This window comes from Plutella xylostella, chromosome 5 (genome assembly GCF_932276165.1).
Source record: "Plutella xylostella chromosome 5, ilPluXylo3.1, whole genome shotgun sequence".
In the NCBI taxonomy this organism is placed as follows: domain Eukaryota; kingdom Metazoa; phylum Arthropoda; class Insecta; order Lepidoptera; family Plutellidae; genus Plutella; species Plutella xylostella.
Window position 1 is genome coordinate 3,453,385 of NC_063985.1, and position 19,083 is coordinate 3,472,467.

Genomic DNA, 19,083 nt, shown 5'->3' on the forward strand with positions numbered 1-19,083 from the left:
AATAACAATTAACTGTTCAAATAACTTAGGATTTGTATTTGCATTAATGTCTGAACCGGTTCAATTCAGTATGTTTAGATTAGGTGTCAAAGACATCTAGTTTATTAGAATAAATTAACTTGATTTGAATAATAAAGGGAGCGGTGGTAGCGCAGTCGGGTAAGCGCCCGCTTCTCACGCTAGAGATGCGGGTTCGAATCCCGGCGCTGACATGTGCCAATGAGTTCTTTAACTTAAGTACAATGTATACCATCGCTCTACGGTGAAGGAAAACATCGTGAGGAAACCTGCATATCTAGATCTAGCACATCAAGATATGTGAACCCACCAACCCGCAGTGGACCAGCGTGGTGGGAAATGGTCCAAGCTTAGGAAGGCAGTTTACACCTTGGGGATATGCACAAAGGTTCCACTCGAGAGAGCCAGGTGCAGGTACTGACACCCCCACAGAGAATAGAATGTATAATAAAGTACCTAAATACACACTCACTTCTTATATTAGTGTATTTCCATGGGGGTAGGCAGACATGAAATACGGCACCCACTCTTCGCTACGGTTGTGTGGCAATCATGAACATAATATCTGTGTTTAAATAATAATGTATTTGGCACCAGTTAGGTTAGAGTTACTTAGCACTGTGCCATCTGGATACATTTCAAAACCTTCATGTAGGTTGTTGAAAATCGAATTAGGCATGATAACTTTTAATACCTACCTATATTTTTCAGTATGAAGTCCTTAGTAAGGCCAGTTATTATTCTGTGATAAGGCATCCTTATCCTTTTCTATCTGATATGGAGCACTTGACACAGGAGTCAATAAGAATAGTCCTGGACCTAAACCTATGTAGGTCTACTTAAAAGTAAATTAAATTATGTGAGAATGCCCACACCCACAGGCCCACAGCACACTTCGCACACTCTAAAACTTTTTGACAAGTATTTAATGGGAAGAATGTTGTGGAATATATTATGAAAAAGGGCATTGTAATGTTAGATGATATTTATGATAATGATTTTCTTATTATGTAGAGGTAACAAGTAAAAATCATTTCATACTAAGTAAAATAAATAACTTCATTTATTTAAACACTACATTCTACAGCAGCACAATATGTTCTCAACCTAAATAATGAAGTAAGTATAATAATTTTAAAATTACCTATCTGTTACTAAAATCTCATTTAGGTTTTTCTCCAGGTTGTAAGTCAGGGTATGAGGGGAAGGAGTCGGCTCCCTTGTCCGGTCTCGATGGCAAGGAGCCTCCCTCCGCCAGCCGCTTGGTCTCAATCTGGGCTGCATTTGCCTGTTTCATTTGCATTAAAGCTACATTCCTGGCTACTTCTTCTTCAGTTGGTGGCACAGTTCTGTAAAAGAATTATACTTTGCAAACTACAAGTAATGTTCAACTTATGACATTGACGCAGAGTTGCACAAAGGAACTTTAAGCTAAAGTCAACTTTAATTATATTGCTGCCTTGCTTTAACAGTTACGGACAGAAAGAGATGGATAGGTCTAATGTCAACATTAGCTTAAAGTTTCTTTTTGCAACTTGGCATGAATGTAAAATATATTAACTAACTTATTACCTATTGCACTCAATGGGTTAATAAACATACCTGCGGTACCTAAGCCATGCTTCCCACTCAGCCGGTATTGGGTCTTGAAAGTCCTGTCCTTTGGGGGGGTCATACCACCGAGTGGGCTTCCTCTTGCCTTCTTGAGGCTTGGCCGGGATTTCATAGTATTGGTTTCCTATATAATCTTTGCCTGAAAATCACATAAGAATTGAGCACAAGTAGTAACAGAAGCTAGTAGCAGAATATCTATTCCAAGAGGATGAAATCTGAGTTCCATATTGATGTTATTTTCTACTTAATAATTTTATGAATGCTAAAGCTTGTTTTTTCAGAGCATGACATTGCATAGGGACATTTTTAGACCAATATTTCCAAGAAAACACATTCTAAGGTATGGCCATAATTTGATCTAAATCAATATACTCATGAATTTTGTACATACCCATTTTATTTCCTACAATTTGGCGAGGCCTTAATGAGTTGATAAAGTTTCTAAGGACAATTCGCCAAACATGTCTCTGTTCGCCCGCCATCTGAAATGTAATATGATTATAATGTAGTTACCTACGAATATCTAGAAAAATTATATTAATAAACCAATTAAATCTTAGAAAATATCAAAGAATATCAAAATCAAAATTATTTATTGACACCATGTAACATGTATAAAGGTTATATTTATAAAAATAATTAAATCCCGGTGGCCTGCGTGGTTATCAGTAGTAGCTAGACTAGACTGACTAGATCATAAGAACTAGCATCTACAGAGGCCTCACATCATGAGATACCATCGCTGATGCTGAAGGTAATAAATGTAAATAAGATCCTGAGATAAATTCATAATGAAGATAGCGTTATACGTATATCGTATGATGGTGGTGGTAGACGTTACCTGTTTTAAATGTTCCGAATCCAATAATATTAATTATATTTAATATATTATATTCAAAAACTACGAAACAACTCAAGCAAAATAAACAAATATTTTAAATTATTTTGTAATTTTTTGATTATTTTGACGTTTGTTTTATGTGTTGTGTTATCTGTGTAAATCTGTCAAACAGCTCAGAATAAAAATCTATACCAACCTACCTTGACCATACCTTGACTGGGGTTCTGTGATATTATCACAGAATAGAATCACGTCAATATTGACAACTAATGTCAACCAAATTTTAAAATTTGTGTTTATGTGTTTATGTTTTGGTTGGTTTTTGTCTCGTTTTTGTGTTATTGAAATCGATATTGTAAAACATTACAAAAACTCGGAAACTCATGAATTTTATTTAATAAACTGATCCAAAGGTATTGTAAAATTATTTAGATTGCTTTTTATAGATTGAGTCTATAACATAACCTCAAAGTTCGGTTGATTTTTGTGAACATGGACAGCAATCCTGGTTATTCCGGCCAAATGGACGAAGAGGAACTAACCCAAAAATTCTTAAGGGGTGAAATAACTTTTGCCGAGTATTCAAACGAATGGTATGGTAAAGATGACGAGGACTTGGATGATAAAGCAGATGACGATGAACCATGCCCCATTCCTGCACAGTTAAAAGAAAAATTCAACAGCAAAAGGCGTAGTAAATACACGCGACTGTCAACAGCACTGCTGGGATTGATGGGTGAAGCAAACATAAGGTTTGTCAGAGGGGAAAAAGAAATAGCTGAAAAAATGTGCTATGAAATTATTAGGCAGGTTCCAAATGCACCAGAACCTTACCAGACACTAGCTCAGATATATGAGGGTGATGCTGAAAAACACCTACAATTTTCACTCCTTGCTGCCCACTTGAGTCCGAGTGATGCTCATGAATGGCAGAGGCTTGCTGCTATATCTAAGGAAAAAAATGATGCAAAACAAGAAATGTTATGTTACTCACAAGCTGTAAAGGCAGAACCACAAAATATTGATTTACACATGAAAAGACTTGAATTGCTCACTGCCTTGGAAAACATTAATTACCCACTAAACACACTAAAAGTTACAAGAGTGAAATGTTATCACAAAATAGTAACTTCCCTGCCCCCATCAGAAGGAGAAACTATTATGAAATATGCTAAATTAGCTGCGTCTTTATACCACAGTGGAAATGAAATAGAGAGAGCCCTAGAAGTAATGGCAGCTGCTTACAAAAAATGTTCATCCCTTTTTACTCTGGAGGACACTAACTTATTTTTAGAGCTTTTAATAGCCAGGAGACAGTACCAGACATGTATAGAAGTATTTGTAGCCAATGCTGAAGTAGAGATTGAAGCTGAAATACAGACTCTTCGTGATGACAACAATATTGTAGAACAAACAAGCTACTTAAACTGCAGGATACCAACTAACTTACCTATAGATTTGAAAAGTAAACTGTTGGTATGTTTTATTTATCTGAAAGCCTTCAATTTAGTACGAACTTTGCTAGATGACTTCTTAACTAATGATGTAGAGAAAGCCGGTGATCTGTACATGGATATAGAAGAAGCATTATCAGCTGTTGGCAATCATGAACTTGCATTTAGAGTGCTAGAGCCACTTGTCAAAAACCAAAGCTTTGACCTCGGAGCAGTTTGGCTAAAGCATGCTGAGTGCTTGTATCAGCTGGGGAGAGAAGACGATGCTGTCAACTCTTACTTCAATGTTTTGAAGCACGCCCCACACCATGCTGATGCAAGACAGAAACTATTCAATATACTGGAGAGAAAAAACTGTATTGATGATGCCTTGAGGATTTTAAATCAGGATTATAAACTAACTGTCTCTGCTGGTCTACTCCACCAACAGTGTCTTATCCTGAAAAAATATAACAGAACATTAGAGTATTTGGACGTGGGGGTGATGCTGCTGTATAAAACATTTGTTAAATTCCGAAGACCAGAAGAATTTAAATTTGCACGCTACTCAAGGTCACCACTGGAACTTATTCACAATTACAGAATTTCTCGAGGGGAAAAACCATTCAATGATGATATTCACTTTGATGAACAGGAAACATTCAAATTGTCACCCCAGGAAGAATGGGAATTATTCAAGGAACTGCTTAGTATTGCTAGGAAATATGGAAAATATCATGTCATGGAAAAGCTATCATTTGGAGCACTTATGTCAAAGTCCTTAGCACCGCACCAACAAGAAATAGAGTTCCTATGTTTTCAGGCATGCTTATTGAACCAAGATTACAGCAATGCACTTATTTTGGTTAAGGATTTTGCACAAAAGTATGCCAACATAGTGTGTTGGAACATGCTGAACCTCATCAGCAACTTGTCGGATGACCACATCCAGTCCAAGTACCTCACGCGCTTGTTTAACAAGAAACCCCACATTATCAAAAATCTATTGATTGGCTACACTTACCTAACATCTGGGCGTTATTTGATGGCTATGAAATATTTCTTGGAGTACAATGAACACCGTAAAGACGCGCTCTCGGCTCTGACTGTTGCTGTCACATTTCTGAACATGGTGTCCGTACGAACGATAGACAAACACCACAACTTGGTACTACAAGCGATGGCGTATCTGTTAAAGTACCAACAACTAAGAAAGTGTGACCAAGAGACCTTTTATAATTTGGGGAGAGCCTTCCACATGCTGAGCCTCAACAATCTAGCTATTGAATATTATGAGAAAGTATTAGCTTGTGAACCACTACCGGCGTGCAAGCAGCATGGCGTCATGAACCTCACTCGCGAGGCGGCCTACAATCTCTGCGTGTTGTACAAAGACCACTCTCCCAAAGTGGCCCAAAGTATAATGTTGAAGTACCTGGTTATATAAATAAAGCTACATTCATACATATTTACCAGTTAAACGTTTTTCATTTTAAAACCTTGGTTTTAGGTACCCCAGTTTACTAAATGGCAAATGAAATATCGTTCGAACAGTTCTGCGATGTCCTAGAAAAAATATACAACAAAAAAGGAAATAGACCCGAGCAAGAAAGAATCTTATCAGATTTTATAACCGAAATTAAATCTAACGCTGCTAGCAATAATCAGGTTAGTAAATAAGATGATCTATCTAAGTAATCCACTAGTATTATAGTAGGTACAGAGACAAGATAATTCATAGCAGGTATGAACTGTACATAGGTACATAAGTACATTGTTACTAAGTTGTAGGTCTCCAAGTCCAATTCTGTACACCATACTGCATATTAGTAAGAAAATTACCTTAAAAGTCATTCAGGTATATGCACCCACTAGTTCTGCTGCTGACGTTGATGTAGAACAATTGTATGAGGATATAAGTAAATGTATAAGAGATCACAAAACCACATATACAATTGTAACAGGTGATTTCCCTTTGTTCCCATCGAGTCACACATCAAACCTGTCACACTGTATACAGTTGGGAATTCTTCATGAAAAGTGTGCCATCTAGTCACAGTGTTACTCGATGGGAGTGTTACTCGTTGGGAATGCTTTATTTCTGAATTCCAAACCAGCCTCTGTAACTGGATGGGAAAATGAACTAGAAAATTCCCAACTGTTCTCCCGTTACTCGTTAAGATTTGTTCAGTGATGATGAATTTTGATGATGCCTAACCAGTGATAGGTACTGTGACTTGTATTAGTAGGTATTTATTGTTACGTATTTTTTTATTTCGTTTCTTGAAAAAGTATGAAAATAGAAATAATTATTCCGAACAATCAAATAAGTTTTATTAAACTGTCATTTCCCAAATTTTGCGTGGAGGTGACATTATGGCAGTTTGATATTATCGACTCATATCTGCTCTGCTCCACCATGAAGAAATAATTAGGTACTTCCATGGTACTTCCGAAGTACCTCAGATTAATGATGATCTGGCGCGTACACCGCGGGCGCGCCTCGGACATAGACGGAAGATGCAGATGATCTTAAAATAATGGCAAAAAAATTGGGGACCGACACCGATTCGGAAAAATTAAACTAGTTACATAACACTTAATATTACTGTTTTGCATAACAGCCATGTAGTAGTTATAAGTTATCGCATATGGTGGAATTCAGATCCATTGGACTCTTGTATTGGCTCAAAAGACTTGAGTTTTCACTATCGCCATCTACCTTAATCTCTTATTCCCTCCATCCAAAGGTTGTCTGGCAGAGATCGCTTTTAGTGATAAGACCGCCTTTAGTACCCTAATTAAGTTCATCATCATTAGCCTATAGCAGTCCACTGCTGGACGTAGGCCTCTCCCAAAGCACGCCACTAGATGCGATATTTAGCTTTCCGCATCCAAATTAAGTTACAACTTGTGTATTTTATTAATCTTTTTGGGTGTACAAATAAAGTGTATTCTATTCTATTCTATAATCGGTTTTGTCTATGGTGGAAAATCCCAACAAGTTACTGTGACTTGTTGGGAATTTTCATTTTTATAATCCCAACTAGTTACAGTGTTACAGTTGAATGTGACACGTTGGGAATGAAGGAAATAGGTGTTTCAACGAGTAACAGAGTGTGGACTGATGGGAATTTTGAACATAAAATTCCCAACGAGTAACAGTGTGACTGGTTGAGGTGTGACTGGCTGGGAACAAAGGGTGATTTCAATGCTAAGATCGGGGTAAGAATAGACAGCTCAGAGAATGTATGTGGAAACTTCGGATATGGCAGTAGAAACGAAAGAGGATCCACACTTGTAAATTTTCTGGAAAAAGAGAAGATGTATCACATGAGCTCATTTTTCCAAAAAAGACCAGAAAGAAAATGGACATGGATATCACCAGGTGGAAGGTACAAGAATGAGATCGACTACATATTCAGCAGCCACAAATGCATAGTACAAGATGTAACGGTTTTAAACAGCTTCTGTACTGGAAGCGACCACCGCCTCATCCGAGCCTCTGTACTAATAAATACAAAACTTGAACGATATGCCACAATAACACGTAAAAAGCCCAAGGTGAATCCCATAAGTTTAGTGGTAAACAAAGAACCATATCAGAAGCAGATAAAAGAACAACTGAAACATGTGGACATCAAATCCAGTACAGATACACTTCTCGACTATCTTAGCAAGACCCTTTGTGATGTAGCAAGACAGCTGCAACCAAAGAACACAAGCCGGTCACAGAAGTTACAAGACCAAACTAAAAACCTGCTAGAGAAAAGAAGGTCTTTGTTAAAACAAGGAAAAAGCCACACAGACTTATTTAAAAACATCTGCAAGGAAACACGAAGGCACGTCGAAAAGGATCTCGAGGCATATCGCGAAAGAGTAGTACAGGAGATCATTAATAAATATAAAGGTCCTAAAGTATTTAGAAAAGCTTTACAACCTGGTACACAGCAAGTCACCAAGCTTAATGATGAACAAGGGAACCTAGTCACTGAAAAACAGCAGCTATTACAAGTTGTAGAGGGTTATTACCGAGAGTTATACAGGTCTAGGAACCCTAAACCACAAATACCAGTGACGCGGACAATAACAAACGTTGGATCCGAAGATGTGCCAGAGATCACAGAAGCTGAAATACAATTCGCCTTGAGCAAGATGCACAATGGAAAAGCCCCTGGTGAAGACGATGTCATAGTAGAAATGGTAAAAATGGGGGGTGATCCGGTCATACAGTTTCTGAAAGAAATCTTTAACAGGTGTCTAGAAGAAGGTCGAATACCTGAAAAATGGGAAAGTGCCACTGTCATCCTGTTATTCAAAAAAGGAAACAAATCAGACCTTAACAATTACCGACCCATCAGTTTGTTATCCCAGCTCTACAAACTACTGACAAAAATTATTACCAATCGTCTGACAAAAAAGCTGGACTTTTACCAACCAGTCGAACAGGCCGGCTTCAGAAGCGGATTTAGCACCATGGACCACCTACTATCTATGAGAGTAATAATCGAGAAGGTTACAGAATATCAGATACCCTTATGGATGGCATTCATAGATTATAAGAAAGCCTTTGATAGTGTGGAGTCTTGGGCAGTCATTCAGTCTCTACAAAATGCCAGAATTGACCACCGCTATACGCAACTCATAGAAAACATCTACCACAACGCAAGCTTAAAGGTAAACCTGCCACCAGAAACGAATCCAGTAAGGATAGAGAGAGGAGTAAGGCAAGGTGACACGATCTCTCCGAAGTTGTTTACACTGGTGCTTGAGGATATCTTTAAGTTGTTAAAGTGGGAAAATCGGGGTCTTAACATAGCAGGAAACAGGCTGAATAACCTAAGATTCGCTGATGACATTGTCTTGTTCTCGGACAACCCACATGACCTGGAGACCATGATACAAGAACTTAGCGATGCTTCAGGGCGGTTTGGGCTTGAGATGAACAAAGTCATGACGAACTGTCCCAACAACACCATGGACATCAGAATAAACCAAACCGTCATAGAAAGGGTAGAGAAGTACGTTTATCTTGGTCAAGAAGTCGTCATGGGAAAGAAAAACCAGACCAATGAAATTGATCGGCGCATAAGACTAGCGTGGGCAGCCTACTCCAAAATTGAATTCGCTCTAAAGATGAACATCACGGCTGAGCAGAAAGCTCGTATACATGACCAGTGTATCCTACCTGTGCTTACATACGGGGCCGAAACCTGGGTTTTTACAAAAGAGATTCTCTCCAAGCTCAGAGTGGCACAAAGAGCAATTGAACGTAAAATGGTAGGAGTGACACTGAGGGACCGAAAGAGAAATGAATGGCTCAGAGAACAAAGCAAAGTCACTGACGTCATCAAGCGTGTAGCGAACCTGAAGTGGCAATGGGCTGGTCACGTCGCCAGAAAACATGGCTCGTGGTGCAAAACGCTGCTGGAATGGAGACCGTATGGTGAGACACGCCCTCGTGGTCGACCACAAATGCGATGGACCGACGATATAAGGAAAACATCTGGTAGCAAATGGATAGAGATAGCCCAAGATCGAGATGAGTGGCATAGACTGAAGGAGGCCTACACCTTTGAGGTTGAAAACGGCTAAGAAGAAGAAGTTGTAGGTCATCATCATCATACTATAGGTGCGTAAAGTACGGTAAGTACTTACGTATTAGTTGTTCACCCTACAAGTAGGCACAACTCTATGTGAATATTAGTAGGTAATGTAATCCATAAGTAATTAAACCATGTATAGTTGGGAAAGAAGTAGGTAACTCGATTAATGAATTACCTAAAAACCCATCAACAATCTAAGCTCACTGATTAGTTAATTACATCCCTGCCATTGGAGTGAATCTTCACACCATCATCGCCATCTCTCAATGAGCGCGCATCATTTATCTTCTGTCCTCTCACCACTCGGTAGAGTTCTACGGTCCTACATATTGGATGGATCTTACAGATGCCTGTCCTATCCACTCTACAGATAGCATTAAAAAGAGCTATCAATTTCAGGATGGCAACCTCTACCCAGTGCTGCGTCTCCTACTACCAGATCTCGAGCGCGAGAGAAGCGCTTACAACTTGAAGGAGAAGAAACTAGGCCAACTGCTGAGGAAAGTCCTCGGTCTACATCCGTCTTCCAACTACGCCAACAAGTTGCTCAACTACAGGGGTGTCGGGAAGTGCGACGGGGGCAATGACTTCGCGAGTGTAGCGTCCACTGTGATAAGGAACACCCTGGGTAATAAGGATACGAAGTGCACACTGACTATTCGGGATGTTAATGAGAAGTTGGATCAGATATCTGAGGGGGACACTGAGAATAATATTCGTAAGTTTACATCCTGTATTGTAATTATTCAACTACCTACCTACCTACATAGTTAGGTGGGTATCTTCTCATCATCACCATCTATCATTAAAATCCTAAGGTAACAAAAGTAAGTAGGTACATACTTACCTAACCCTATGTATATTACCCGCAATAAAATTATTAAGTACCCTATTTTTTTTACTCTCAATCAGTCAACATCGATATGCTGTTTTAAGAAGATATAAGTATACTTAACCCCGATTTAGATTTTCGTCATCGAGACTCTATCGTCCACGTGTTCTAGGTCTCGCTAAAAAGTTGTGCTCATACCTTCCTAACCCAAATTTCCCCCTCGCAGTATTCACAACCATAGTGAAGAGCACGAACCCTACACAAGCGAAGTGGTTCTTTCGCATAGTGCTGAAGGAGCTCCGCTTGGGCCTGGGCCGCGCCGCCGCGCTCGCCTGTCTGCACTGCGACGCGCCAGAGTACTATGACAACTGTAGTGATCTCGCCAAGGTAAGTAGGTAGGTACATTTGAATCACACGAAAATAGAGTAGATAACTTAAGTATTTCAAAAAAACGCCATGCCTTCTGTAGACAAATACTTACACCTACTTTTCAGCATTGTTATGTCAGTTTCAATACACGATACGCTCTAGCTTCAATAAAAATTCGCTAGCCTATTGCCATCTTTCGGCCGATCCCAAAATCGAGAAAAATATATTTAGGTACTTAAGTATCTCTGCTGCGACTTAAATTGTATCCGGAACCTCGGGTCGACACACAGTATTAGTTATACTAACCACTGCTCCATATGTAATATTACTTTTACCACCAACCAATGGCCTGCAGAGTAAAATTCGTAGTGGAGTATAATTTCATCATCATCATCATCTCAGCCATAGGACGTCCACTGCTGAACATAGGCCTCCCCCAATGATTTCCACCTTGTCCGATCGGAGGCGGCCCGCATCCAGTGCTTCCCCGCGGACTTGACTATATCGTCCGTCCATCTCGCGGGGGGCCGCCCAACGCTGCGCTTTCCGGTACGTGGTCTCCACTCTAGGACTCTTCTGCTCCACCGACCATCAGACCTTCGAGCAATGTGTCCGGCCCACTGCCATTTCAGCTTACTGACTCGATGGGCTATGTCGGTTACTTTGGTTCTTCTACGGATCTCTTCATTTCTGATTCGATCACGTAGAGATACGCCGAGCATAGCCCTTTCCATAGCTCGCTGGGTGACTCTGAGCCTATTCAAGAGGCCCAAAGTTAGAGACCACGTCTCGGCACCGTAGGTCATCACTGGCAACACGCACTGTTCAAAGACTTTCGTCTTGAGACACTGGGGAATTTTGGACGTGAAGACGCTTCGTAACTTCCCGAACGCTGCCCAGCCAAGTTGGATTCGCCGAGTGACCTCTTTCTCGAATTTGGATCTTCCTAGTTGGACTGTTTGTCCAAGGTAGACGTAATTGTCCACCACTTCGAGAATCGAGTTCCCTATGGATATTGAGGTGGAGTATAATTTACTTATGTAATACCTAAGCTGATTTCGCGTGTTACAGCTATGCGAAGAGTTAGACGAGGGTTCGTCCCGCCCTCTCGAGCAAGGCGTGCGGCTGTTCACACACGTGTGTCCGATGAGCTCGGAGCGGCTCGACATCACGCGCATAGAGGCCACGCTGAGGCCGGACCGGACTTACCATATGGAGGAGAAGTTTGATGGGGAACGGTTTCAGGTAGGGACAAGGAACACGGATAATATTTAATAACGTTTTCAGTTCAGTTATGATGGCTTAACCAAACGTAATCATGCCTTGCTTCCATTTGAACCCTTGTTGGAGTAAACTGAAGGCTTCCCGGGCGGTAAGACCCGTCGGACGGGGCCGGGGGCACTTGGTAATCTATAACAACCATTGGCACTAAAGACAAATTTAAATTACTTATACATAACTAGTTAATATACACTCACGGGCAAATAAACAGTTCCACTTAAAAAATGCAGACACCAAATAGCCTAAATTTTTGTAAACATTTATTGAACAAAATGTTTATGTTCTTAGTTGCTTATATTCTGATGCGCAAATATTGCTTCGGTAGAGGAGTAATTTGGTAATTTTCTCAATGGAACTTTTTCATGGCCCGTGAGTGTATTATTAACCCCTTGGCGGCATCCCATGAACTCCTCGCCTTTTTTGTTTCAGATCCACATGAAAGATGGCCAGTTTAACTACCTATCCCGTCGTGGTTTCTCGTTTGCAGACAAGTATGGCAAGACGTATGACTCCGGTCTGTTCACTCCCCAGTTGAAGGATTGCTTCAAGGCTGGGGTGGACAGCTTCATACTGGACGGAGAAATGATGGGATGGCATATTGAAAGAGAACGATTCGGTGCTAAAGGTTAGAATCTGGTTTGATTTTATATACCTAGTGTCCCCAAAACTGAAGTCTTACGGCAAAAGCGGAACTAAACTACTTATTCATACTATCTGATACTTAGTTCTGTGAGTGCAGCGCCGCGTAAGTAATTATAGGCAAAATTCCTTTTTCTGGCGTGTACCACAGGTAGTTAATGATATGTTGTGTGATTATAACGAAATAGACATTTTCACCAACAGTTTACCTTCAATATGCAACCGGTTGGCTCGTGGCTATTTTGTTTCTCAAACCCGTGTATTAGTTTAAGTTTTAGTTTAAAGTCTCTCAATTATAACCATTTTTAAAATAAGTATTCTAAAGTATTCTATAACTAATTTGTTAATTAGTTATAGAATACTTTAGAATTGTTGCTGCTAATACCCGTTACGTACGTTAAATACGTTAATAATGTTTTACCTAAAGGTGGAAACTTGTTAGACCTATGTTATCTTTAGTTTATTTTTAGATTATTAGTTAGTTAAGTTTTCCTAAAAAAATAAAAAAAAATAAAAATAAAAAAATAAAAATAATAGATTGTGCTATATTTCCTTCATGATAAATAGCTTCAACCGAATCCTTTCATCCTCAGCCATGTACGACGTCAAAAAGCTGAAAGAAAACTCCAAATACCGTCCTTGTTTCTTCGCCTTCGACTTACTCTACTACAATGGCACTTCCCTGGTGGGTGCGCCGGAGCAGGGCGGGAGGCCGTTGAGAGAGCGGCTGGACCTGTTGGACAACATGTTCACGGACTTATCCGGAGTTATTATGCACAGTCGGAGAAAGATGGTGGTGAATAGGTAATAGTTACTTAGAGGTAATTGGAGTAAAATCGTACATACTCAAACTTCTCAAATTCTTTAAGAGAGTCATGGCAAATCTAGAAGCACTCCAGCCAAGCCAATGCTGCTAATGCACCTGCCTAACTCTCAAAAGGTGCAAAAATTCTGAACTTGAGTAGTATTGTGGACTCTACAGTATTATTTACTGAAAGTACACAGTAAGTAGTTTTGTTTTTTTCCAGTTCACACGTGCTAGAAGCTCTAAACCAAGCCATCGAAGACGAAGAAGAGGGTCTAGTTGTGAAAGACACGGGCTCCTACTACATTGCTAACAAACGGAACGCAGGATGGTACAAAATAAAACCTGAGGTGAGATCTATATCTGGCTGTAGTTATAATTTTGTCTTCGTAAGTAGGTAGTGTCCAGCGGTATTCTGGAGTGGAGACCGCGACTAGGCAAACGAAGTGTGGGACGCCCTCCGGCTAGATGGAGTAACGACTTGTGAATGGTGGCTGGATATGATTGGATGCTGAAAGCTAAAGATAGCATCGAGTGGCGTGCTTTGGGAGAGGCCTACGTCCAGCAGTGGACTGCTATAGGCTGATAATGAAGTAGGTAGAACCTACTGAATGCAAGTTAGGGTACATTTTTGGTTCGTGATTCCTAATTAAAAATATAATTTAATTTTGTAATTTTAGTACACGGAGGGAGCGACGACGGACCTGGACCTCGTGGTGATCGGGGCGAAGTATGCGGCCAACAAGAGTCATGGGTTGGCCAAGAGTTTCTTCGTGGCGTGCGTTGATCGCGACCCAGGTTAGTAATAAGAATAATGATAACATAAAATTTTATTAAAATCCATCCAGCCTTTGTTTACGGCAGCACATGCTGAGCATGGCACGTTTTGCCGAAAGTCTGCTTTTTTTCCACTGCAACTGTTTCCGCAATAAATTATTTTTCTTTCTGCCTTTTAAAAAAAACCTATTTATTGTGTTGTGATATATGACCTATCGGGTTCTAATTCGAAGTTATACCATACTTTCCTCAATATTATATAAATTTAGTCCTAATGTAAGAATATAATAGGACGCGATCTTATTGCCGGTCGGAAGTTCAAATAACTAGAAATTGATTCGTACATCATTTGTATGTACCCGGCACACCCTAAAAACCTATTGAATGTTCTGCATATAGGCTCGCCGCCGCGACGCTGGCTATCCGTCTGCAGCGTATCTTCAGGACTGACCCTCGAGGAGAAGGAGCGTATCTGCAAACAACTCTCTCCTCACTGGAAGAAGGCTAGCGAAGTCCCGGTGCCCGAGTGTCTGGTGTTCGGCAGAGAGAGGCCCGATCTGTGGGTCATGCCCGAACATTCTACTGTGTTTACTGTGGGTACCAGTTCGAATTATTGGTCATACCTACATGCTAGTAAAAATAATTTAGTACCTACATATAAGTATAAATAGGTACTTACTAGAGTTTGTGACCGTACCACGGTCACCATGGTAAAAGATGTACTTAAGTGAGATTGGTTGTCATTTTCTGACTGCTCAGGTTGCGCCGGTCGCGCCTATAAATAAGGTGCAGTTGATACGTCACTCCTGGAGGCTCCTTTCGTGCACCCGTGAGTTACTTAACTTAAATGTCCCATAGAACTTTGTCAATAATCCGGTTTAGGTATTATAAGCTTTAGGTTGTAATGTAGCAGCTAAGCTGGAGCGTCTGGAGCACCGGCGAGCGACCCCTGGGTGTGCTGACTCTGTACTGTGCCTTCCCCGAGAGTAGGGATTGCGGCGCTCTTGTGGATGGCTGCAATGGCTTGAAGGTAGAGTGTGCAACGGCCGGCCCCAACAGCCCATTGCCAGGTATCTAATAAAATTAATGACCCTATCTGTGCCCAGGTCCGCGCCACCGAGCTGGTGCTCAGCCGCGACTCGGGCACGGCGCACACGCTGCGCTTCCCGCGCGTGCAGCGATTGCGCGACGACAAGCCGCGCGGTGACGTCATCACGCTGGCCGACATCAACCAACTCGTCTCTGTGAGTGAGATATACATATATAGATAACTAGCTGTTCCCGCGCGCTTCGCTTCGCCTTAAAAAGTTTTCCCGTGGGAATTCCGGGATAAAAAGTAGCCTATGTTCTTTCCCAGGGTCTAGACCGTATGTATACCAAATTTCATTCAAATCCGTTCAGTAGTTTTGGCGTGAAAGAGTAACAGACAGACAGACAGACAGACAGACAGACAGACAGACAGACAGACAGACAGACAGACAGACACAGTTACTTTCGCATTTATAATATTAGTTAGGATGCATGGGAGTAGAAAAAAAGACGGAAAGAATCTCGCTAACTAAAAAATGAGGCACAGCAATGGCGGCGACATGAGAGTGTGTGGGTGCGTAGGTGCGAAGTGATTGGCGCGCGGCGAGGACTGACTTACTTTGAGTGTGAATGTGTGTGTGGCGGGCTCGTCGTAACAATGGAACTTTGGGTGCCTCACTTTTTAGTTAGCGAGATTCCTTCCGTCTTTATTCCTACTTCCATATAGATATGTATAGATATAGATATGCTGGGAGACTCGGGCACGGCGCACTCGCTGCGCTTCCCGCGCGTGCAGCGAGTGCGCGACGACAAGCCGCGCGGCGACGTCATGACGCTGGCCGACATCAACCTACTCGTGTCTGTGAGTGAGAGAGATATATACAGGGTGTTGCAAAAGTGCCAAGTAAGCCGAAAGGGGGTGACTCAATTAAGGGTTCATTCTACAAGTTTTGGTTATTCGCAAAAAAAAATAATTTAGTTCTCCATAGTAAAAAGTCACGTAACCAACAAAGTTTCTATGGAAAAGGATTCTTTTTTCGTAAATTTACAAAACTCGTAGAACAAAAGTTGTTCAGAATGACCCCCCGAGTCACGGCTTTCGGCTTAGTATACTTACCCTTTTTGCAACACCCTGTAGATATGTATATGTATAGAGATAATTATGCTCAGCCGGGACTCGGGCACGGCGCACTCGCTGCGCTTCCCGCGCGTGCAGCGCGTGCGGGACGACAAGCCGCGCGGTGACGTCATGACGCTGGACGACATCAAACAACTCGTCTCTGTGAGTGAGATACTGTAAAAGTGGTAAAGTAACAAGAAAGGGGATGTCTCAGCTCAACATTCTTAACAGGTTATGAAAATTCGTTCACACTAATCATGTGGTGACCGCAATGATGCAAAACGCAGCGTGGGACGCTGCCCAGTAACGTAGTGGATGAATGAAGTGGTGCCTGCTCCTTAGAGGAGTAGTAAGTATGTCCGGCAGTGGACCATCGCTGGCTGAAGATCATAATAAACTACTTCTGTACTCTTAGTTTCAAACTTTAACTCTTCTTATCTCTCTACAGAACAAAGGAGCAGTGATGAAGCTGAGCACACACAAAATAGACCAATCAGAGATCGAGGTGGGAGCCGCGAAAGCGCCTCGGAAACGCAAAGCCAACCCTCTACAAGTCGCCGAGCAATTCAAAACTATATCCAAAGAGGTTGAAGTGACTTCTGGAGCCCTGAAAGGGAGAAAAATATGTGTTCTGTCGGATGATGAGGAATGCAGCAAGAAGGATCTGGAAGAAATTGTTCTGAGGCACGCGGGGAGCGTTGTACAGAATCCGAGTAAGTTGTGATTACTTTAGTAAAAATCAACGAATCGAAAACAGCGTATTAAGCTGCGTACAGACCGGGCCAACGAACGCCCAACAAACGCCAACGGTTATCCCAACGATGGATATTTATCATACATAATACAGGGCAGATTGCAGCAACGAAGGTCAACGAAACCCATTCGTTGCCGTTCGTTTTGCCGGTCTGTACGCGTCTTTATACACATAAATATATACCTACTGAATGAATCTTTTGTGAAAATGGGCGATAGACTCACACTTTCTTGCTGTAATCGTACGGCTCTCAATAGGTAGGTACTCCTTCCTATACGCCCACTTAGAATATAAGTTTAGAATAGCATACGCTCCTTGGCAAGCGTAACGCCATTTATAATATTGTTTCTTTATTTGCGTCACTTATACCAACTAACCCCTCCATCGTTTTACAGGCCCAACAACGTGGTGTTGCGTCTACGGAACCCTCAACTTCCGCGTCCGCAACCTCATTAAATCCCAACAGTATGACATAGTCCACTCATCCTGGCTCCGAACCCTGCCCCCCTCCGACCGCCCCTGCCCTTCCCCCGCCCCGCTGCATCTAGTCGCCATGTGCAGTGAGACTAGGGTCAGGCTGGCTAGGGATTATGACGTCTATGGGGATAGCTATACAGAGGATGTGGATGAGGAGACGTTAAGACGGTGCTTTGATAAGATGGATGGGATTGTTGCTGTAAGTTTATGTTTTTTGTCACATGAATAACCTAATTTTTTTTTTTCGTAATCTAGAATTAAATTAACATACATACCTAATTACTTTACAGAAACAATTAAACGAAGCAAATGAGACACCCCTAGAAAACGGAGAACCGAAACGCCTAAAATCCAACTCAAATACGACCAAAACTGAAGATGACTTTTTAATAAGCGATCCACCCATTCACTTGACCACTGAAGAAATGATAGAACTTGACAACGAACTTTTCGAAGGAACCAATCCGTATTCCTTTCTAAGACCATGCTTCATACATACGAAAGATTGTAGAAGTCTAGCAGCTATCAAAGCTCAGATCTTTGGGGCTTCTCTATGCAAAATCCAGTCACCTAATTTAACACATATTGTTTTAAATGAAGATGAAGTGAATAATTGTGATCTAGAGAGTATTAAGAATGATACTAAAGCTTTTGTAGTATCGACCGATTGGTTGGAAGAATGCTTTGAAAGGAGAGAAATGGTGGCTGAATTAGAATATGCACTGTGATAACTAAAGAATATAATATAATTATAGTACTCTATAGTAAGACGACTTTAATGAGAAATCCAAAAAATCCAAATTTACGTTTTAAATAAAAACAGTGGATGTAAATATAGAAGACGCATTTTATTCTTTAGAAGATCTAGAAAAACCTCCAAAACACACTTTATTATATCGGTATTCCTAAACATATTGTATTATTACAAAAATCATGTTTTACACAAGGAATATTCACAATACTAGCTTATTACATTTTTAAACGTACCTGCAAGTTGCAATCTGAAATGTAATGAGTAGTAATGACCCGTACACATTGTACAGTCGGGCGCATTAAGGCGTATAATGGAATAAACCGTTGCGTGTAATAACGTAACTCGAGATGACACTAAGCGATTGTTGCCGGCACAACACCCCTTGTGTTTCGAGCGTACACTCCATTGGAGGTTAATGTTCAATGCACTTCTGTTTGCTACCTATGAAAGAGATGTTATGTTTTGATTACGATTATTACAGAAGATGTTGATAGATAGGTAAGTACTTTTTTATAGGGCGTACTGGGTAGATACCTACCTAAGGTAGTAATACCTTAATGCCTTCTTACTGGTAGGTTCCAACCTATCATGGCGAGCTGATTTTCCGCATTTAGCCTCCAAGGTGGGCCATTATGCGTGTTCCAACCTAATATTATCTACATCTACAAAATACGACAATCGCAAAATACCATAAATCCTGCAGAAATATAACTTTTCATCGCGGAACTAATAAG

The 19,083-nt window shown here is 41.0% G+C and overlaps 3 protein-coding genes across 3 annotated transcripts; 2 read left to right on the top strand and 1 right to left on the bottom strand.

The window, feature by feature from the left end:
• Positions 1–1,056: 1,056 nt before the first annotated feature.
• On the bottom strand, positions 1,057–2,611 carry LOC105391682 (NADH dehydrogenase [ubiquinone] 1 alpha subcomplex assembly factor 2). Its single transcript, XM_011563208.3, has 4 exons — positions 2,474–2,611; positions 2,024–2,114; positions 1,621–1,771; positions 1,057–1,367 (listed from the first exon to the last, which is right to left on the bottom strand). The coding sequence occupies exons 2-4, from the start codon at positions 2,112–2,114 to the stop codon at positions 1,181–1,183; spliced, it is 429 nt and encodes a 142-aa protein (XP_011561510.1). The 5' UTR covers positions 2,474–2,611; the 3' UTR covers positions 1,057–1,180.
• Positions 2,612–2,793: 182 nt separating this feature from the next.
• LOC105392096 (DNA ligase 4) lies at positions 2,794–18,362 on the top strand. The gene is made up of 14 exons (XM_048633224.1): positions 2,794–2,886; positions 5,417–5,574; positions 9,912–10,230; positions 10,571–10,731; positions 11,785–11,958; positions 12,424–12,619; positions 13,227–13,437; positions 13,662–13,788; positions 14,119–14,236; positions 14,615–14,808; positions 15,322–15,459; positions 16,813–17,077; positions 17,514–17,782; positions 17,988–18,362. The coding sequence occupies exons 2-14, from the start codon at positions 5,434–5,436 to the stop codon at positions 18,321–18,323; spliced, it is 2,649 nt and encodes an 882-aa protein (XP_048489181.1). The 5' UTR covers positions 2,794–2,886; positions 5,417–5,433; the 3' UTR covers positions 18,324–18,362.
• On the top strand, positions 2,798–5,383 carry LOC119690362 (general transcription factor 3C polypeptide 3). Its single transcript, XM_038112918.2, has one exon. It carries the CDS (start codon positions 2,966–2,968, stop codon positions 5,351–5,353), a length of 2,388 nt encoding a protein of 795 aa, XP_037968846.2. The 5' UTR covers positions 2,798–2,965; the 3' UTR covers positions 5,354–5,383.
• Positions 18,363–19,083: the final 721 nt, after the last annotated feature.

Coding starts and splice junctions, on each gene's coding strand:
- LOC105391682 (XM_011563208.3), bottom strand. CDS start 2,114: ATGGCGGGCGAACAGAGACATGTTTGGCGAATTGTCCTTAGAAACTTT. Junction 1,772..2,023: donor AATTGTAGGAAATAAAATGG/GTATGTACAAAA, acceptor TGTGATTTTCAG/GCAAAGATTATATAGGAAAC. Junction 1,368..1,620: donor GCATGGCTTAGGTACCGCAG/GTATGTTTATTA, acceptor ATTCTTTTACAG/AACTGTGCCACCAACTGAAG.
- LOC119690362 (XM_038112918.2), top strand. CDS start 2,966: ATGGACAGCAATCCTGGTTATTCCGGCCAAATGGACGAAGAGGAACTA.
- LOC105392096 (XM_048633224.1), top strand. CDS start 5,434: ATGGCAAATGAAATATCGTTCGAACAGTTCTGCGATGTCCTAGAAAAA. Junction 10,231..10,570: donor GGACACTGAGAATAATATTC/GTAAGTTTACAT, acceptor TCCCCCTCGCAG/TATTCACAACCATAGTGAAG. Junction 10,732..11,784: donor ACTGTAGTGATCTCGCCAAG/GTAAGTAGGTAG, acceptor CGCGTGTTACAG/CTATGCGAAGAGTTAGACGA.